We start from the raw sequence: 20,320 nt of genomic DNA, 5'->3' as shown, positions 1-20,320 counted from the left end.
TGGGGAAGTTGAGACCGGGGCGGCCGCGGACGTAGGGGCGTGGTGGGCAGCGGCCGGGAGGGGAGACCGGGGCTCGCCCCGCCGGGCCCGCAGTCAGTCTCCATCCCGAGGGCCGCCTCGGTGTGGCAGCCGTGGGGGCGGGCGAGGCGTCCACGGCCCGCGCGGCATCGAAACCCCGGGACGTCCGCCCTCGACACGCCGCGCGTGTTTAAAGCAAAACGTGCCCTCTCTCGCCTCAGCCCCGGCCCAGACCTTCCCAGGCGCGGGGACCGCGCGCTCCGGAGCCGGCGTCCGTGTCCGCACCCGCGGGGCCATGGCCTCGGCGGCGGCAGCGAGCGCAGGCGGGCGGCCGCAGGGGCCGGAGCTCGGGGCGGCCGCGGCCGGCTTCCCCAGCCCGGCCCCCGGGCCGGAGGAGGAGGACCCGGAGGAGCCGGCCGAGGTCTCAGGGCCGCGCGGGTGGGGGACCGGGGCGCGGGGAGGTGACCGGGACGTCCCCGCCGCTGTGCTGGACGGGAAAGGGAGCGGGGAGGAGGCCCGGGCCGGTCACCGCCCCCGCCGCGGCGGTCAGCAGGGCCTGGAAGGGGCGGCGGGGTGGGGCCCCAGCTCGGAGACCGGGGAACGGGATGTAAATGAAGGCGCGGCGCCCGCCTGCACGAGGAGAGGGTCAGACACTCGTGTCCTCCTTGTCCCCGAAGACCCACCTGTGTGTGCTGTGGAACCTGGGCCACCTGGGCCTTGCCTACTATGACACGGGTGACGCCACCGTCCACTTCATGCCGGACACTCCGGACCACGAGAGCCTCCAGCTTCTGCAGCGAGGTGCGGGCGGGGCGCCAACCCTGCTCCTCCGGGACCCGAGTGCCTCTCGCTCCTGCCCGCTCACCTGACTCCATCCGTTGTCATTAGTTGACTTCTGGAGGGAAGTCTGTAGTGTTTTGTTTTGTTTTCTTTTTTTTTTTTTTTTTTTTTAATTTTCTGAAATGAGGAGCGGAGAGGCGGAGAGAGACTCCCGCATGCACCCGACCGGGATCCACCCGGCATGCCCACCAGGGGGCGATGCTCTGCCCCTCCGGGGCGTCGCTCTGCCGCGACCAGAGCCACTCTAGTGCCTGGGGCAGAGGCCACGGAGCCATCCCCAGCGCCCGGGCCAACTTTGCTCCAATGGAGCCTTGGCTGCGGGAGAAGAGAGAGACAGAGAGGAAGGAGAGGGGGAGGGGTGGAGAAGCAGATGGACGCTTCTCCTGTGTGCCCTGGCCGGGAATCGAACCCGGGACTTACACACACTGGCCTCTACCACTGAGCCAGCCAGCCAGGGCCGCAGTCTGTAGTTTTTAGGAACTAATTTTATCATTCAGCAAATATTGATTAGGTGTTTACAGGGTATCAGGAGCTGGAGACAGGCCCCTGGGTAAATTGGTCATGTCTGTCCTCATGGGATTTATAGTGCATAACAATCTCCAGGGCACACCTCCCACCTACCAGCTTCACTACCCACTCCGTTCCTAACTCTCATGCCTGACTCACCTGTGCTCCCACTGCGCTGGGCACTCACTCCCTACTCTCAGAGAAAGGAAATGAGCTTTTGAGATGGGGTGGGAGATAGCACGAGAGGGCTCTGGTTTCTTCTCAGTCAGGGGATAAAGATTCTTTAACTCATTTGGTCTCCATTCAACTTCCAAGTCCTGGATGAAATCAATCCCCGGTCTGTTGTTACCAGTGCCAAGCAGGATGAGAATATGACTGAGTTCCTGGGGAAGCTTGGTAAGGACTGGGTAAGGCCGAGAGGGGAGAGGAGGAAGGACTGAAGTCGAGAATGCTCCAGGAGACCAAAGGGTCTTACAGGGAGGCAGTCAGGAAGCCAGGCCTGGGTGAGAGGGAAGGGGGGACAGAGGCAGAAAGACTGAAATGGACAGACTAATGGGCCTTTCTGTGCCTCCCTCACAGCCTCCCAGGAGCCCAGAGAGCCTGAGAGACCTGAAATCATATTTCTGCCGAGTGTGGATTTCGGTATCTCCTTTAGCTTTGCCCAGTCCCACATCCCAGCTTCCTAACCTTTCTCCTAATTCCACCCCATCATCCGAGGTCTCCCTGTTTATCTCATCCTAAACCTTTGTGTTCTCCAAGCTCTGTGACTGACCAGTCTCAAGATCTCTCCTGCTCCCTGCCCTTTAATAATCTGCAACTTATTATGAAACCTCCACTTAGGGATGTGTAGGGATGAGGGCGTTCCCTGAGAAGAGAGAATGATTAAAAAATTATTTATTGATTTTAGATAGAGAGGAAGGGAGAGAGAGACAATTTGTTCCACTTGTTTATGCATTCATTGGTTGATTCCTTTTTTTTTTTCTTAGAAAAGGGGAGGAGAGATGAGAAACATCAACTCATAGTTGCTTCACTTTAGTTTTTATTATTACTGTATTATTATTGCTTTTTATACGTTCCTTGACCAGGAGGTTCAAGCTGAACCAGTGACCCCTTGCTCAAGCCAGTGGCCTTGGGCTCAAGCCAACAAACAACCTTGGGATCATGTCTGTTCCCACGCTCAAGCCAGAGAACATGTGCTGACAAGCCTGTGCTCTGGCCGCTGACGTTGGGGTTTTGAACCTGGGCCAATGCTCAATCCACTTGCACCACCACTGGTCAGGCCACTGGTTGATTGTTGTATGTGTCCTGACCAGTAATCGAACCCACAACCTTGGTATATCTGGACAATGCTCTAACCAACTGAGTTATCCAGCCAGAGCTACACAGCTTTCTTTTTTTTATTTTATTTATTTATTTTTTTTTTTATTTTTCTGAAGCTGGAAACAGGGAGACAGACAGACTCCCGCATGCGCCCGACCAGGATCCACCCGGCACACCCACCATGGGGCGACGCTCTGCCCACCAGGGGGCGATGCTCTGCCCATCCTGGGCGTCGCCATGTTGCGACCAGAGCCACTCTAGCGCCTGAGGCAGAGGCCACAGAGCCATCCCCAGCGCCCGGGCCATCTCTGCTCCAATGGAGCCTTGGCTGCGGGAGGGGAAGAGAGAGACAGAGAGGAAAGCGCGGCAGAGGGGTGGAGAAGCAAATGGGCGCTTCTCCTGTGTGCCCTGGCCAGGAATCGAACCCGGGTCCTCCGCACGCTAGGCCGACGCTCTACCGCTGAGCCAACCGGCCAGGGCGCTTTCTTTTTTTTAATGCTTTTATTTATTGATTTTACAAAGAGAGGAGAGGGGAAAATGAGAAGTATCAACTTAAAGTTGTTTCAGTTCCTTGCTTGGTTGTCATGTGTGCCCTGACCAGGCAAGCCTAGGATTTTGAACTGGCGGCCTCAGCATTCCAGGTCAATGCTCTATCCACTGCACCACCACAGTTCAGCCTGGACAGCCTTTTTTTTTTTTTTTTTTTTTTTTTTTTACAGAGACAGAGTCAGAGGGATAGACAGGGACAGACAGACAGGAATGGAGAGATGAGAAGCATCAATCATTTTTTCGTTGTGCATTGAGACACCTCAGTTGTTCATTGATTGCTTTCTCATATGTGCCTTGACCACAGGCCTTCAGCAGACTGAGTAACCCCTTGCTTGAGCCAGTGACCTTGGGCTCAAGCTTGTGAGCTTTTGCTCAAACCAGATGAGCCCGCGCTCAAGCTGGCAACCTCGGGGTCTCAAATCTGGGTCCTCCACATCCCAGTCCGACGCTCTATCCACTGCGCCACCGCCTGGTCAGGCTGGACAGCTTTGACTTATAATTTCCTCCTTTAAACCAAAGCCATTTGCTAGGGGAGTGGGAACAACTGCCCTAGTGATCTTGATGACCCATAAGGCACTTCTATAACCTTCCCAAGTTTAAAAAAAAAAACACAAAAAATGGAATGTTCTATCCAAATTAGATGTTAGGGCATTAATGTTACAATATATGATCTTTTTGGTGGGACAAGTTCAAGGTTTCAAACAAGTGACCTCAGCATTCCAGGTCAATGCTTTATCCACTGTACCACCACAGGTCAGACTCTCATATCAATGGAAATTTTTACTGGTTATTTTTTTATTTTTAATTTTTTGACAGAGTCAGAGAGAGGGACAGACAGGAAGGGAGAGAGATGAGAAGCATCAATTCTTCATTGCGGCTCCTTAGTTCATTGACTTTTCTCATGTGCCTTGATGGGGTGGGGGTGGGGTCTACAGCTGAGTGAGTGATCCCTTGCTCAAGCCAGCAACCTTGGGCTCAAGCCAGCGACCATGAGGTTATGTCTATGATTCCACACTTAAGCCAATATGAACCTGTGCTCAAGCTGGTGATCCTGTGCTCAAGCCGGATGAGCCTGCTCTCAAGCTGGTGACCTCAGGGTCTCGAACGTGGATCTTCCGCATTCCAGTCTGATGCTCTGTCCACTGTGCCACTGCCTGGTCAGGCCAATGGAAAATTTTTAAAAAGGATAGAGCCATGGCCAGATGGATTGGTTAGTTAGAGCATCATCCTGAAGCACAGAGGTTATGGGTCCAGTCCCTGGTCGGGACCCATATAGAAACAGATCAATGTTCTCTCACTCTCTCTCCCCCCCCTTTCCCCCTTCCTCCCTTCCTCTCTCTAAACTCAATCAACATAAACATTTTAATTGAAATAAGAAGAGAGAGAGAGCATTAGACTAAGAGTCTGCTCTTCCCCCATGCCATCTCCAAAATAGGTCTGGAGATAAGCAAACAGCGCCTCCTTTCTGGAAACTACTCTTTCATCCCAGACTCCATGACCACCACTGAGAGAATTCTCTTCCTCTCTTCCATCATTCCCTTCGAGTGCCTTCTCACGGTGAGACGGGTCCTGGGAAGTCAGGGCTGGGATACTGCAGGTAGAATAAAGGCAGAAACACTCCCATCCTTGGGGTGAGTCCTGGGAGATACTAGCCCAGCCCTTGAAAAGAATAGTTTTCCCTGGTGTGGTCCCGCCTCCAGGACAGTGGAACTGACTCCTGCTCCTCTCCTGGTCCCCTCCCAGGTTCGAGCACTTGGAGGGCTGCTCAAGTTCCTGGGTAGGAGAAGAATTGGAGTTGAGCTGGAAGACTATAACATCACCGTCCCCATCCTGGGCTTTAAGAAATTTGTGTTGTAGGTGATTTACCATAACCGCAGCCAAAGTAAAGTGGGAGGCCTAAACAGTAACGCGGGTTGGGTGGGGGTACGGGTGAGGCGGGTGGGGGTACAGGTGAGGCGGGTGGGCAGTGACCTACCAGGTAAAATGCTCTGGGACAACGGGAGCACCTGGGGGTGTGGAGCTCAGGGAGAAGGCTGAGACTGTCCCGGAAGGCGGGGTGAGGGGGGTGGGACTTACAATGCATTCCGACATCTTATACCCCGCACCTTCTCTTCTGCCCTCAGGACCCATTTGGTGAGCATAGATCAAGATACTTACAGGTAAGCAGATAGAGGCAGGCTCTCATCTCTGGGGACGGAGAAGGAATAAGCTTAATGCTCTACATGCTTAATGAGGCTCCAGTTTCTTTCATCTGGGACTATTAAGATCTGTCTTGCTGAAAGAACTGGGTGTGAGAAGGAGAGAAAAAGAAAAGCACAAAGTTGTCACCCTTTTCTGAAAGGAGAAACGGAGGCAGAGAGAAGTGAGGGACTCACCTTATAGGACTTGATCTCAGGAGGCTGTTCTCAACCCCCTTCTTTCTTTCTTTATTTTTTTTTTTTAGTGTGAGAGACAGACAGGAAGGGAGAGAGATGAGAAGCATCAACTCGTAGTTGTGTCACTTTAGTTGTTCATTGATTGCTTCTCATACATGCCTTGATGGGGGGTGGGGCTCCAGCCAAGCCAATGACCCCTGGCTTAAGCCAGCGACCTTTGGGCTCAAGCCAGTGACCATGAGGTCATTCATGTCTATGGTCCCACGCTCAAGCTGGCGACACTGTGCTCAAGCTGGTGAGCCTGCCCTCAAGCCAGATTAACTCACACTCAAGCCTGCGACCTCGGGGTTTCGATCCTGGGTCCTCTGCGTCCGAAGTGGATGTTCTATCCTCTGCACCACTGCCCAGTCAGGCCCTTCCATTTTTTTTCAATTCCCTTTAAAAATCCAAGTTACCCAGGCCCTGGCCAGTGAGCTCAGTTGGTTGAGCATCATTCCAACACACCAAAGTTGTGGCTTTGATCCCCGGTTGGGGCATATACAAGAGGAAACCAGTAAATGCACAATTAAATGGAAAGTGGAACAATAAATTGATGTCTCTCTGTCTCCTCTCCCCTTTCTTTCTCTAAAAACCAATCAGTTAATTAATTTTTAAAAATTCAGGTTACCCAGAACTGCCCCGTTTCTCCCTGACAGTGTTCTGCAGATATTTAAGAGCGAGTCTCACCCTTCCGTGTACAAAGTGGCCAGTGGACTGAAGGAGGGGCTCAGCCTCTTCGGTATGTGTGCCTCGTCTGTCAGTCTGTCACCCCGCACAACGGACGCCTTCCAGACGTGTCCCAGTCCCTCCCTGCCCGGGGCCAGACGCCTCCCACTCCAGTCCGCTCCCTTTCCCTCTTTGTGCCCTGCTTGAACTTGGGCATCTCCCCAGACCCTGTGGCTGTCCAGTGCCATCAGTCTGCCATCTCTTACTTTACCAACTGCATGTTTATTCCTCGGGTTTGTTGGAATGTTTCTACAAGTTCTGCGCCTGTCCGGGGCGGTGGGAGGCCCTCTGGACAGGGGTGAGGTAGGAACTGTGAAACTGCCCATGTCAGATTTAAAATATATATATTTTATCTATTGATTTTGGGAGAGAGAGAGAAGGGCAAGAAGTGGGAAGCATCAATTGGTAGTTGCTTCTCGCATGTGCCTTGACCAGGCAAGCCGGGGGCCTCGCACTGGCGACCTCAGCCTTCCAGGTTGATGCCCTATCCACTGCGCCACCACCGGCCAGGCCCATGTTTGATTTACACAAGAGTCTTTATCAGTTGTCTCTCTGGCTTTAGGGTATCCTGGGGACATGGCCTCAAGTATCCACTTGGCTTCAGTATGCACATATCAGTGGGTTATGTCTCATGTTTACACATATGTGTTGGGCTGTCTGTGAGTCTAACTATGCTTGCTCTGCATGTTTTTCTGGCTGAGTGTTCTGGTGCGTGTCCATTCCCACCCCTAAGCCCATAGAAGGTCTTCCCGGCTCAGACTTGGGGCCACACGCTGGCTTTGACTGCCTTTGTGTCCTGTATCTGGGGAACACCCCGGTCCCCCTGGTCCAGGCCAGCCTGCCCAACGCGGAACCTCTGACCTGGATTCCTCTGCGTGGGCACAGCCACACATTTCTTTTCCTGTCCCCCCCCCCCAGGAATCCTCAACAGATGCCGCTGTAAGTGGGGAGAGAAGCTGCTCAGGTGAGTGAGTCTCACACACGTGCTGTAGACGGATGCATGCAGGCTGCAGACACACACACCACCCCGCAAAGTGGTAATCTAGACAGCTGTCCTTTGCGGGTGCCGGCTAAATACATTTCACCTCTACAGCGGCCCCGTGTGGCCGCCGGCGTTAACCTCACGACATCGTCAGCACAGATAACACACTCGGGGCCACACAGACTTGCACACACACAAGCAGCAGAAACGAAGCCCTCATGTCCTTTTTCGTTTATAATTTTAATTATAAAAACCACCCTTCCCATTGGAGCTGTTCTCTGATAACTCAGTTTCGTGAGTCCAGGTCAGGGCTCCGCGTGCAGAATGCTCTTTCCACATCATTTCTCCTGGCGGTTTCTGGAGGCAGCATCCGAACTGGGGCCCACCGGCCTGTTCCTCTTCCTGTATCCCCTTTTCTGGTTAAGGACATTGCTGGAATAGGACCCAAGCTCTGCCCCTTGAGTGGAAGCTTCTCCCTCACCCCCCATGTTCAGTCATTCTCTAGGGCCTGTTGAGTCCCTCCTCCAGTGTCTCCCAGCCGCCCCTCCTCCCTCTTTCCAACTCTAATTCTGGCTGTCATAACTTCTGACCCAGAGCATTATATATGCCTTTAAATTGGTCTCTGCCTCTGCTCTCTTCTTTTCTCCATCCTACCCTTTATTCTAAAATACCTGTTAATCCAAGACAAAGATCCAAACAGGTCACTTCGCTCTTTAAAAAACCTTAGATAGAGCCTGCAGGCAGTGGATAGAGCATTGGACTGGGATGCAGAGGACCCAGCTTCGAGACCCCGAGGTTGCTAGCTTGAGCGCGGGCTCATCTTGGTTTGAGCAAAAGCCCACCAGCTTGGACCCAAGGTCGCTGGCTCAAGCAAGGGCTTACTCGGTCTGCTGAAGGCCCACGGTCAAGGCACATATGAGAAAGCAATCAAAGAACAAGTAAGGTGTTGCAATGCGCAATGAAAAACTAATGATTGATGCTTCTCGTCTCTCCGTTCCTGTCTGTCTATCCCTCTCTCTGACTCTCTGTCTCTGTAAAAAAAAAAACAAAACACACAAAACAAACAAACAAAAAAACCCTTAGGTAGAAACTAAACGACAGAAGCCTCCGGAGGCTTCCTCGTGACCTGCGGGGTGCAGATTAGCATCAGCAGCCGTGCGATGTTCCCACCCACCCAGTTTTCCTCTCCAGGCTTACCTCCCCAAAGCCCTCCTCAACCCTTTCCCATTGGAGCGTCCTCCATTCCAGCCATTCCAGCCATGACCATGACTGAGGACTTAAACCGTCCCACAGGGGACAATTATACCTTCCCAGGGAGAACATGAGAGGAAACGTGTTTGTGCTGTTCTACCAGCCACGCTTTCACAGCTGGAGGCCGATATACTAACTCATTCTTTTTTATTATAATTATTATTTTTTTTTTTACAGAGACTGAAAGAGAGTCAGAGAGAGATAGATAGGGACAGAGACAGGAACGGAGAGGTGAGAAGCATCAATCATTAGTTTTTCGTTGCGCATTGCAACACCTTAGTTGTTCATTGATTGCTTTCTCATATGTGCCTTGACCATGGGCCTTCAGCAGACCGAGTAACCCCTTGCTCGAGCCAGCGACCTTGGGTCCAAGCTGGTGAGCTTTGCTCAAACCAGATGAGCCTGCGCTCAAGCTGGCAAGCTTGGGGTCTCGAACCTGGGTCCTCCGCATCCCAGTCCAACATTCTATCCACTGCGCCACCACCTGGTCAGGCACGAACTCATTCTGACTCCCACTCTCCCACTCAGCCACCGTAAGAGTGTTATCAGACAAATGCCTCCCCACGCCGCCCTCCCTCTCCAGTGCTAACAGGCTGTGTCACATATCCGTGTGGGATGCCGCACATGGTCACACCCATCAGCTGCAGTGTACAGACAGCTGTGCTCCTATCCAGAGAGTTTCAGTGGACCCATCGTGTAGACGCCCCTGCACAGATTGGACACGGTACTTACCAGTACACATGCATATCGCCACAATTGCCAGGGACCTGCACATGCACGTTTTCACAAATCAGGGTCCAGACAGTGATGAGAAGAACAGCTGTAATTTCCAGTCTCCCTACCCCAACCCTCACTTCTATCTAGGCTGTGGTTCACACGTCCAACGCAGGACCTGGGGGAGCTCAACTCTCGTCTAGACGTCATTCAGTTTTTCCTGCTACCCCAGAACCTGGACATGGCTCAGACGCTGCATCGGTTGCTGGGTCACATCAAGAATGTGCCTGTGAGCACAGAGTAGGGAGCCGGAGGTGGGGGAGGAGGGCAGGGCTGACAGGGCCACGGTGCTTCCTGCGGGGCATTAGGCTGGGAGAGGGAGAACAGTGGCTGTCTCCTTGTCTGGCTGTAGCTGATTCTGAAACGCATGAAGTTGTCCCACACCAAGGTCAGCGACTGGCACGTTCTCTACAAGGTAGGACAGGACCCGCCTTCTGACTCCTACAAGGTCAGGTGAAGCCCCTCAGCATGTGTTCCGTGCCCTCTGTGGATACACTGTCCAGTTTTATCCCAACACTTGTTCTAAGCTTGTATTGTGGAAAGTGTCCAAAAAATTTAGAGGGAATACTAAAATGAACCCTCGTGTCCTCATGTGCCTACCTCGCAGCCTCAACACCTGGACTCAGGCCGATCTGGTTTCGTGTGTATCTTCTCCCACTTCCCACTTCCTGCATTATTTTGAAGCAGCTCCCAGCCATCATATCATTTCATTCTTAACTATTTCAGTTTGATTTCTTTTTTCTTCTTTTTTTTTCCAACTGAGAGGAGGGGAGATAGAGAGGACAGACTCCTGCCTGCCCCCCCCCACAGGGATCCACCTGGCTGGGGCCATGCTCGCAACCGAGCTATTTTTTAGCACCTGAGGTGGAGCCATCCTCAGCGCCCAGGGCTGATGCGCTCAAACCAGTAGAGCCATGGCTGTGGGAGGCAAAGAGAGAAGGGGGAGGGTGGAGAAGCAGATGGTCACTTCTGTGTGCCCTGACTGGGAATCGGACCTGGGACATCCACATGCTGGGCCACTGAGCCAACCAGTGAGGGTTGCAGTATGATTTCTAAAATAAAATTATTATTTTAAGATTTTAGAGGGAGGAGGGAGAGAGAAAGGCAGGGATCAGGGGTAAGAGTGGGAAGCATCAACTTGTAGTTGCTTCTTGTATGTGCCTTGACCTGGCAACACCAGGTTTCGAACCAGTATCCTCAGTGTTTCAGGTTGACACTCTATCCACTGTGCCGCCACACAGCAGGTGGTAGTTATTATTATTATTTTTTTTACAGAGACAGAGTCAGAGGGACAGACAGACAGGAACAGAGAGATGAGAAGCATCAATCATTAGTTTCTCATTGCGCATTGCGACACCTTAGTTGTTCATTGATTGCTTTCTCATATGTGCCTTGACCGCGGGCCTTCAGCAGACTGAGTAACCCCTTGCTCGAGCCAGCGACCTTGGGTCCAAGCTGGTGAGCTTTTGCTCAAACCAGATGAGCCCGTGCTCAAGCTGGCGACCTCGGGGTCTCAAACCGGTCCTCTGCATCCCAGTCCGACGCTCTATCCACTGCGCTACCACCTTGTCAGGTGGTAGTTATTCTTTTTAAAAAAATAATTTTCTTTTAGCCTGACTTGTGGTGACCCCAGGATCAAATCAGCAACCTCGGTTTTCCAGGACCGTGCTCTGTCCACCGCACTACAAGCCAAGGCAAAAAAAAAGATTGATTGAGTGGAGAGGAGATGGTTCTTTTTGTCCCCACTGGGAATAAACAGACAACTGTGTTTTATTTACTTGGAATAGTTCCTCTCTGTGTAGTTATGCCACTATGTGGACATACATTTATGTTCACTTGTTTCATTTTTTATTTTTAGAAATTTCTTTTTTAAATTTAATTGTGTAATTATGTAAAATATTTACATAGTTCCAAAGTCAAATCTCTCAAACAAGAGATAGTCAATTAATTATAGCTTCTATCCTTGTCCCCTCTTTCCACCTATAGATATAACCTTTTCTATCTATTTAATTTATGTATTAGCAAGAGAGAGACAAGAAGGGAGAGAGATGAGAAGCATCAATTCATAGCTGTGGCACTTTAGTTGTTCATTGACTGCTTTCTCATATGTGCCTTAACCCCGGGGGCTCCAGCTGAGCCAGTGACCCCTTGCTCAAGCCAGTGACCTTGGGCAACAAGCCAGCAACCTTGGGCTTAAGCCAGTGACCTTTGGGCTCAAGCCAGCGACCATGGGATCATACTGATGATCCCATGCTCAAGATGGTGACCTCAGGGTTTCGAACCTGGGACCTCAGCGTCCCAGCTTGACACTCGATCCACAGAGCCACCACCAGTCAGCTCCTTTTAAAAATCATTTCTTCCTCCTATGCTGTAAGTTCATATGGACCGGGACCATATCTTGGTTGTCTTTGTAGCCTCAGTGTTGAGGGCAGAGCCTGGCACATTTCCTCCCTCACTGTTTCTTCTCTGCCTTTGAGATCTTCTCTTTGTCTTCACTGTTCTGCTTTTCCTCGTTGGTCTTTGTCCTCCATCCAGTCCTGTCCCTTCACCTCAGCTGGGGCAGGGTGTGGGCCACCCTGCTCTGTCCATTTCTCCTGCAGACGGTGTGCAGTGCCCTGGGCCTGAGGGACGCCTGCCGCTCCCTGCCCCAGTCCGTCCAGCTTTTTAGGGACATTGCCCAAGAGTTCTCCGATGACTTGCACCATGTCGTCAGCCTCATTGGGAAAGTGGTGAGTGGAAGGAAAACGGCCAAGCCCCTGGGGAGCTAAGGGCAAGCGATGCGGCGTGGGAGCCTGGGAGACACCGAGGACGCCGAATGACTCCAGGATGGGGTGGTGACGGGAGGTGGCAGAACATCAGGGATGTGCTCGGTGGGTTAGGGTTAGATCAGGGCCCGCAGGGAGAACGGGAGCTCGGGCAGAGGTGACGACCAGGACCAAGAGACTGTGCTGGATTATAAGCAACTGGACTTCTTGCCTCCTCAGGTGGACTTTGAGGGCAGTCTTGCTGCTAATCACTTCACAGTCCTGCCCAACATAGATCCTGAAATTGACGAGAGTGAGTGTGGGTTGTGGGGATGGGCTTATGAGCCCTGAGACGGCCCACCTGGCGACGGGGTGCCGTCTGTGAGCCCCAACACGCCCCGCCTGGCGACGGGGTGCCGTCTGTGAGCCCTGACACGCCCCGCCTGGCGACGGGGTGCCGTCTGTGAGCCCCGAGACGCCCCGCCTGGCGACGGGGTGCCGTCTGTGAGCCCTGACACGCCCCGCCTGGCGACGGGGTGCCGTCTGTGAGCCCTGACACGCCCCGCCTGGCGACGGGGTGCCGTCTGTGAGCCCTGACACGCCCGCCTGGTGACGGGGTGCCGTCTGTGAGCCCTGAGACACCCTGCTGGCGACGGGGTGCCGTCTGTGAGCCCTGAGACACCCTGCTGGCGACGGGGTGCCGTCTGTGAGCCCTGACACGCCCCGCCTGGTGACGGGGTGCCGTCTGTGAGCCCTGAGACGCCCCGCCTGGTGATGGGGTGCCGTCTGTGAGCCCTGACACGCCCCGCCTGGCGACGGGGTGCCGTCTGTGAGCCCTGAGACGCCCCGCCTGGCGACGGGGTGCTGTCCTTGGTCGGTGGCCACTACCACTGTGATACGCATGGCAGCCAGGGCTGGAGTCTTCCCTCTGATGTTCACGTGCCTCCCGCCCTTCTAGAAAAACGAAGGCTGGTGGGACTTCCAAGTTTCCTCACCGAGGTCGCTCAGAAGGAGCTGGAGAACCTGGACTCCCGTATTCCTTCCTGCAGCGTCATCTACATCCCTCTGGTGAGGGTGGGGGGGCTGCAGGTCACCCCCGGGGGTCTTTCGGGAGGTGTCAGGCTTATATAGGACGCATGGGCAGATAGCAGCACATGGAGCAGTCTGAGAACATAAACGCCTGTGGTGGCCTTGGCTGCTCTGGGTGCAAGGGCCTCTGGCTCCCTCTGGGGAGAGCAAGTGCCAGCACCTCACACCCTGCCGTGCCCCCTCTCTGCTCGCCCCAGATCGGCTTCCTGCTTTCTATTCCCCGCCTGCCTTCCATGGTGGAGGCCAGTGACTTTGAGATCGAGGGACTGGACTTCATGGTAAGATCCTCTGTGGGGAGGTGACGAGGAACAGGAACCAGCAGCCGACAGGGGCCTCCCCCATCAGCACCGCCCAGTACGGGGCTGTCCTCTGTCGCGTGACCTGTGTTAGCTCCGAGATGAGGGAGAATGGAATCAGGGGGGTCGGGGTGGGGGCGGGACAGGTGGGAGAGGATGAGACCCAAGAGGTGCGGAGCCCACAGCTTGAGCCTGCCCTCCCCCAGTTCCTCTCAGAGGAGAAGCTGCACTACCGGAGCGCTCGGACCAAGGAGCTGGACGTGCTGCTGGGAGACCTGCACTGCGAGATCCGGGGTGAGGGCGACAGGCCAGGGGCGGGCAGCCTGGAGGGGACCCGCCGCTCCTGTTCCTCCTGCTCTCGCTCCGTGAGAGGCGCTGACTCTGCGTCCTCTCTGCGAGTCTCGGACCGCCTGTCAGCCCGTTTCCAGGTCCACCTTCTGGGGGCTCTGCTTCTCGTTCACGTTCCCCCGGAGCTGACCCCCAGCCCCTCTGCCGCCTCCCCGCAGACCAGGAGACCCTGCTGATGTACCAGCTGCAATGCCAGGTGCTGGCGCGGACGGCTGCCCTGACCCGGGTGTTGGACCTGGCCTCCCGCCTGGATGTCCTGCTGGCTCTTGCCAGTGCTGCCCGGGACTATGGCTACTCAAGGCCCCACTACTCCCCCCAGCTCCTTGGGGTTCAAATCCAGAATGGCAGGTGAGAACCGAAGGTGGTGGGGGCACAGGTGCGAGGGGCCTGGAGACCCCGTACTCTGGGAGCTGCGTCCATCTGGCCCACGTGTGAGGTGCTTCTCCACTCGCTGCAGACACCCTCTGATGGAACTCTGTGCCCAGACCTTCGTGCCCAACTCCGTAGAATGCGGTGGGGACAGAGGCAGGGTCAAAGTCATCACAGGACCCAACTCCTCAGGGAAGAGCATATACCTCAAACAGGTAGGAGAGGGGCACACTGGGCCTCTGGCACCTCCAGCCTCACCTCGTTCCCCACCTGCCAGCCAGCCCAGGTCTCTGCAGCTCCTCTCCTGCTGCGTTCTGACCCTGCCTCTCGCAGAGACACCATGATCCACACCCTGCTCTTCCACTCACGTGTCCCATTCTCCGCTCTAGTAGAGTGAGAGCCACGCCCTACTAGATCTTTCCATGGCTTCAACTCCCTTCCCCCACCTCTGAATAGATCCACACCATTCCCCAGGATGGCCTCTGCCACGCCCTGTCCTTCTCTGCTGATTCTAAACGGAGTGGAAGAGGTAACAACCTTCCATTCACCTGTGTCCACCTCTCCATGACCTACCACCCACCTCAGTCGAGCCGCACCTGTACCACAGCCCGCACAGCCAGGCCCCAGGCTCTGTCCTTCCCTGCCCAGGTTGGCTTGATCACATTCATGGCCCTGGTGGGCAGCTTTGTGCCAGCAGAGGAAGCCGAAATTGGGACCATAGATGCCATCTTCACCCGGATTCATAGCTGCGAATCCATCTCCCTTGGCCTTTCCACATTCATGATCGACCTCAACCAGGTCAAAGGGGGCAGAGAGGGGTGGGGTTGGGGGAGGGCGGTAGTGGGGAAGGAAGTCTACCCCCTGAAAACTGACCGGAACAGGAGAAACATTCCCTCTACGACCTGCCCTCTACTCTGACCCCGTGCTTTGTGGAGGCACTGTTGGCACCACTGAGGAATCTGTGGTCCAGTAGGGTGGACAGATAGACCCCTTTATTCACGGGCTGACTGTGGTCAGTGTGTCACAGGCCTTCAATGCTAACGAAACTCTCCTTTGTCCACTTGGTACCCAGCAGGTGGCAAAAGCAGTGAACAACGCCACCAAGCAGTCTCTAGTCCTTATGGATGAATTCGGAAAGGGAACCAACACGGTGAGCGGAGAAGTGGACAAGGAACGACGGAGGGGACATGCCGGAGGAAGAGGAGCATGGCGGGGAGGCTGGGCGTCGGGGACACGAGAGCGTGTGGGCAGAAGGACACAGAAAGGGCAGGCGGGAAGGACAGGGCCGGCGGAGGGAGCGGTGCTCTGTGTGCTCACTCGCCCTGTCTGCACAGGTGGACGGGCTCGCCCTCCTGGCTGCGGTGCTCCGACACTGGCTGGCACTCGGACCCGCATGTCCCCAAGTCTTTGTGGCCACCAACTTCCTGAGCCTCGTTCAGCTCCAGCTGCTGCCACAGGGGCCCCTTGTGCAGCATTTGGTGAGGGGACTAACCTCAGCCCCTAGGCGAGCATGTCCCCGAGCTGGAGACCAACTCCTTCCAACTCCGTGCCAGCTAGGCCTCCGGGCTAGCTGGCACGGAGGCCTCGATGGCCCTTCCCTGTCCTCACTCCCCACGGGGACTGGCCCTGGGTCTCAGGGCAGGAGGCTGAGTGATGACGACATACTGTCCCCTCCTATTCTCTTCTCAGACCATGGAGACCTGTGAGGATGGGAATGACGTGGTCTTCCTCTATCGGGTCTGTGAAGGCGTCGCTGACGCCAGCCACGCCTCCCACACAGCTGCCCAGGCTCGGCTTCCCGACAAGCTCGTCGCGCGTGGCAAGGAGGTGACGAGATCCTGATGTCAGAATCAACTGTGCCCACCAGGGCCTGCTTCCACTGTCCTCTTGGGGACAGGGTTTCTGGGCCCACGGGACTTGTGACCCTTACTCCCTCTTTTCTTACCCAACTCCCCTTCTTCTCCCTTCCTGTTCTGAGGTCTCCGACTTGATCCGCAGCGGGAGACCCATCCAGCCCGTCCGGGAGCTGATGAAGGAGAAGCGCGTGGAAAGGTGAGCGCGTGACCCAGGGTCCTTGTCCCCTCTAGCACCTTCTGCGACTCTCTCCTTTCAGGGACTCAGAAAGCCGCTTTGCCCTGCAGTGGCCCACTGTTTCTTTCTGAAATCCCTAACTTTATTCATGTAGGTATTTATTTTTGAGAGAGAGGAAGGGAGAGATAGAGAAAAGCATCAGTTTGTTGTGTTACCCATTGATCGTTGTGCCCTGACTGGGGCTTGAACTGGCAACCTTGGGGTCAAGCCAGTGCCCTTGGAATCAAGCCAGAGCCATCTGAATGGAGCTGGCGACCTCAGGATCAAGCCGGTGACTTCGGGCTTGCACCAGCGACCTTGGCACTCTGGGACAACGCTCTATCCACTGCGCCACCAGCCAGGGCTGAAATCCCTGAGTTTTCCAGGGCCCGGTTTCCTGCGCCGCACACAGCCTCCCGCACTGCTCGGACTCCGTTACCCAGGCTCTCGCTATCTCACTGCTCCCTCTCCCGTCAGTTGCCAGGCCTTAGTCGATAAGTTTCTGAAACTGGATTTGGAAGACCCCCAGCTGGACCTGGACGCGTTCCTACGTCAGGAAGTGCTGCCCGCAGCCTCGGCCATCCTCTGAGTGTCCTCCCACGGCCGCCTCCACTGCCCAGACCCCGGGGCCGTCCTCTGAGTGTCCTCCCACTGCCCAGACCCTGGGGCCGTCCTCTGAGTGTCCTCCCACGGCCGCCTCCACTGCCCAGACCCCGGGCCGTTCTCTGAGTGTCCTCCCACTGCCCAGACCCCAGGCCGTCCTCTGAGTGTCCTCCCACTGCCCAGACCCCAGGCCGTCCTCTGAGTGTCCTCCCACTGCCCAGACCCCGGGCCGTCCTCTGAGTGTCCTCCCACCACCCAGACCCCGGGCCGTCCTCTGAGTGTCCTCCCACCGCCCAGACCCCGGGCCGTCCTCTGAGTGTCCTCCCACCGCCCAGACCCCGGGCCGTCCTCTGAGTGTCCTCCCACCGCCCAGACCCCGGGGCCATCCTCTGAGTGTCCTCCCACCGCCCAGACCCCGGGCCGTCCTCTGAGTGTCCTCCCACCGCCCAGACCCCGGGGCCATCCTCTGAGTGTCCTCCCACTGCCCAGACCCCGGGCCGTCCTCTGAGTGTCCTCCCACTGCCCAGACCCCGGGCCATCCTCTGAGTGTCCTCCCACTGCCCAGACCCCGGGCCGTCCTCTGAGTGTCCTCCCACTGCCGCCTCCACTGCCCAGACCCCGGGGCCGTCCTCTGAGTGTCCTCCCACTGCCGCCTCCACTGCCCAGACCCCGGGGCTGCCACGCCCTCTTTGTTAGAGAAACAATGTTCGTCAGACCCAGTGTTCTCAGTTTTCCTAGAAACTTTGTGCCATATTAGGAATAAAGTTTATTTTGGAGAAAGTTATTGTTTACTTCGGCCAAAACAAAGCATGAGAACAAACAGAAAAGAGATGGACCGCCAAGCAGGAGTCCACAGAGAGACAGGCGAGCAGCACAGTGACACTCCTGTAGGGAGACAGAGGGGGCTCTGCTCAGGGGGACTTCATGAGAACCAGCTTCAACTGACCCTACAGGAGAGAGAGCACAGGAGAGGTAGACCGGAGAGCCCAGGGGAGACGGTCTCTCCCCGGAAGTGGGGACACCCCAGCCTGGGACACAGCGGGAGGGGCTCCGAGAGGCTGAGACTGGGTAGGACACGCAGCCTGGGGGAGGGGAGGGTCCAGCCCTGGGCAGCCGTGGGCGTGGTTGCACGGTCCCACCTCCGAGCCATGGGGAGCCGGAGCCCCAGCACCCGGCCCCCAGCGCCGGCCTCCTACACCGTTCTGCTGCTGCCCCTGCCCACCTGCCGCCAAGACCCCGGGGCCCGCAGCTTCTTCCTCTGGGTGAGTATTCGTTCAGAGGGGACCCTGGGGACGCTCCTGTCGCCAGATCTGCCCCTCCATTTCCACATAATTGTGAGGCCTCCTTAGTCTGCCCCACCGCTTGCCCTTGCCCTCCAGGCCTTTGGTGGCCCTGTCTGGGCTCACAGTTAGCGACCAGGCAGTGAACTCCCGCAGGAGCTCTGAGACAGGCCGTGGAGTGAGGCAGCCTCTGTCTCGCGTTTGCAGCTGCAGAGGATGCGGGCGCTGGAGCGGGAACAGGACGCCCTGTGGGAGGGGCTGGCGCTGCTGGAGCGCGGCCGGGCCTGGTGTGCGGGACGTCTGTGGGAGGTTCAGCAACAGCAGCTGCGCCTGGGGGCCCTCGGAGAGGTACGGGGGCTGCCCCACTGGGTGGGGATGGGGAGCGGGGCTGTGGGACACACCCCGACACCACCAGGGAGAGGAGAGAGTTAATGAGCAGGGATCGTGAATGGGAAGCAGCATTGTAATTGTAATGGCAGGGTGCCACCAAACGGTTAGGTCAGGTCCGGTCCCCTGTCATTGTAGGGACTGGAGGGGGCTGGTCCGCACTGCATTCAGAGGGATGCGGTTTGGATCACCCCATCGACAGGGGGAGTGGCATGGATTACTCCGGCAGGTCCAGGGAGGACAGGGAAAGTCCATAAAGAATGGGGAGAGAGACAATGTGCTACTCGAGGGGATGGAGGAACCGGACTGTTCCAGGGATGGAGTGGAGAGTGCTGGCTTCTCCCACCTACCTGCCTTGGAGGGGTGCTGGCATGAGGGGACCCAGATGGAAACGAGGAGTGGCCCCTGGGGACAGGAGAGGAGTGGCCGATGGCCCTCAAGTGTTCACACTGTCAGCCTCCCACTCCTCCTTTAGAACTTTCTAACAGGTTTACACGCAGAGCCCAGTGGTCCCCAGTTAGCCCAGATTCAAGGGGTGAACATCTGTCTGCAGAATCTGATTCAGGGGAAGGTGAGTTTATTGTTTTTAGTTTAGACTTTTGGGAGGTTGGGGCAGAGAGGGGACTTGGGTCAACACTGGTTTAACAGAGAACATTGAATATCCCCCCCCTGTCCTCCCCATGTCCCTTGGACAGGCCAGTTCTTATGCCACCCAGGACTGGAGGGGACGGCCCAGGAAGCAGCAACAGGTAAACTGGAAGGCCATGGGGGGAGGGGAGGGCACAGATGCCCAGCCTGTTTCTCTTCTCCTTCTCCAGGGGTTGTCAGCACAGCAGAAAAGAGTCGTTCAGCCCAAAGGGAAGAGGGCTCGGCCAGGCTGCCCCAAGGGGTGGAAGGACCTTACCAGTGTCTAAGGCCCCCTCTCCTCCCCCTCCTTCAGTGACAGAAGAGGCTGAGTCAGAACCACCAGCTGCCTTGTTCTGCTTCTTGACTCAACAGCTGAGCAGCTTCAGGCTGGTGGGTCAACCGACGTCCAGAGACCATGGTGTCAAGTTCCTTCTCGGCTCCTGAAAACTTCCCTTTCATCTCGGTATCTTAGGCCCCTGCCCTCCTATGTGATGTGCACAAGTGATCTTTCTTTGAAATCTCTCTCGGAAGAAGAAATGTTCATTGCCTTCAACTTTAAATGTAAAAATAAAATAGAAGCTTCTCCAGAATTTCAAAAATAAAAGCAACTCTATAAGTGACACTTTCTGGTACCCTCCTACCCCGCTCTGCTCCCCACCTTTGTCTTCTCCCATCTGTCTTCCCCTCCACCTAAGCTTGGAGAGCAGGAGCAAGGAGTGCAATGGAAATGCTACGGAGGAATAGAAAAGCAACTCTCTTCAAAAATGAGCTGAGGGTTAAGGAAAGTGGATTGAGGGAAAATATGCTGTCCTCTTTCCCAATCTTGCAAAGAGAGGGGACCAGTGCACGAGAAGGTGACGCTCCAGCCCAGCTGGGAGAGGTAGGGTCCTGAGCCCCATGTTACCTTCTCACCGAGGGGCAAGACTGAAAAGAGCCCTGGGCCCTGGCCAGTTGGCTCAGTGGTAGAGCATCGGCCTGGAGTGTGGATGTCCTGGGTTCAATTTCTGGCCAGGGCACACAGAAACGCCCATCTGCTTCTCCACCCCTCCCCCTCTTGCTTCTCTCTCTCTTTCTCTCCTCCTCCTGCAGCCATGGCTCAATTGGAGTACTGAGAATGGCTCCATTG

General features: G+C 55.7%; 2 protein-coding genes across 4 annotated transcripts; both read left to right on the top strand.

The window, feature by feature from the left end:
• Window positions 1-17,037, top strand: MSH5 (mutS homolog 5). Of its 2 annotated transcripts, none has more exons than XM_066252889.1 (24): window positions 1-439; window positions 696-819; window positions 1,681-1,761; window positions 1,945-2,007; window positions 4,670-4,791; window positions 4,978-5,087; window positions 5,358-5,393; window positions 6,305-6,387; window positions 7,293-7,338; window positions 9,472-9,610; window positions 9,734-9,796; window positions 11,982-12,110; window positions 12,366-12,438; window positions 13,084-13,193; window positions 13,412-13,492; window positions 13,717-13,804; window positions 14,017-14,206; window positions 14,316-14,442; window positions 14,876-15,025; window positions 15,303-15,377; window positions 15,562-15,705; window positions 15,917-16,054; window positions 16,206-16,279; window positions 16,775-17,037. In XM_066252889.1, exons 1-24 carry the CDS (start codon window positions 314-316, stop codon window positions 16,884-16,886), a joined length of 2,484 nt encoding a protein of 827 aa, XP_066108986.1. In that variant the 5' UTR covers window positions 1-313; the 3' UTR covers window positions 16,887-17,037. The 2 variants fall into 2 exon arrangements, with proteins under 2 accessions (XP_066108986.1, XP_066108984.1); XM_066252887.1 differs by having other exon boundaries at window positions 14,702-15,025.
• A 671-nt stretch (window positions 17,038-17,708) lies between these two features.
• Window positions 17,709-19,814, top strand: SAPCD1 (suppressor APC domain containing 1). Of its 2 annotated transcripts, none has more exons than XM_066264398.1 (5): window positions 17,709-18,162; window positions 18,388-18,528; window positions 19,043-19,138; window positions 19,263-19,316; window positions 19,386-19,814. In XM_066264398.1, exons 1-5 carry the CDS (start codon window positions 17,710-17,712, stop codon window positions 19,479-19,481), a joined length of 840 nt encoding a protein of 279 aa, XP_066120495.1. In that variant the 5' UTR covers window position 17,709; the 3' UTR covers window positions 19,482-19,814. The 2 variants fall into 2 exon arrangements, with proteins under 2 accessions (XP_066120495.1, XP_066120589.1); XM_066264492.1 differs by having other exon boundaries at window positions 17,712-18,162; window positions 19,508-19,814.
• Window positions 19,815-20,320: the final 506 nt, after the last annotated feature.

Source organism: Saccopteryx bilineata, chromosome 1, assembly GCF_036850765.1.
Source record: "Saccopteryx bilineata isolate mSacBil1 chromosome 1, mSacBil1_pri_phased_curated, whole genome shotgun sequence".
NCBI lineage: Eukaryota > Metazoa > Chordata > Mammalia > Chiroptera > Emballonuridae > Saccopteryx > Saccopteryx bilineata.
The sequence above is the reverse complement of the archived record's forward strand: the minus strand, read 5'-3'. Positions and strand labels throughout refer to the sequence as shown.

What these genes read in the sequence shown, in the direction of transcription:
- SAPCD1 (XM_066264398.1), top strand. Translation starts at nt 17,710, where the DNA reads ATGAGAACAAACAGAAAAGAGATGGACCGCCAAGCAGGAGTCCACAGA. An exon ending in CCCGCAGCTTCTTCCTCTGG is followed by an intron (nt 18,163 to 18,387) that starts GTGAGTATTCGT and finishes TCGCGTTTGCAG; the next exon opens with CTGCAGAGGATGCGGGCGCT. An exon ending in AGAATCTGATTCAGGGGAAG is followed by an intron (nt 19,139 to 19,262) that starts GTGAGTTTATTG and finishes TCCCTTGGACAG; the next exon opens with GCCAGTTCTTATGCCACCCA.
- MSH5 (XM_066252887.1), top strand. Translation starts at nt 314, where the DNA reads ATGGCCTCGGCGGCGGCAGCGAGCGCAGGCGGGCGGCCGCAGGGGCCG. An exon ending in GGCTTTAAGAAATTTGTGTT is followed by an intron (nt 5,088 to 5,357) that starts GTAGGTGATTTA and finishes TTCTGCCCTCAG; the next exon opens with GACCCATTTGGTGAGCATAG. An exon ending in AGAGCATATACCTCAAACAG is followed by an intron (nt 14,443 to 14,701) that starts GTAGGAGAGGGG and finishes ACCATTCCCCAG; the next exon opens with GATGGCCTCTGCCACGCCCT.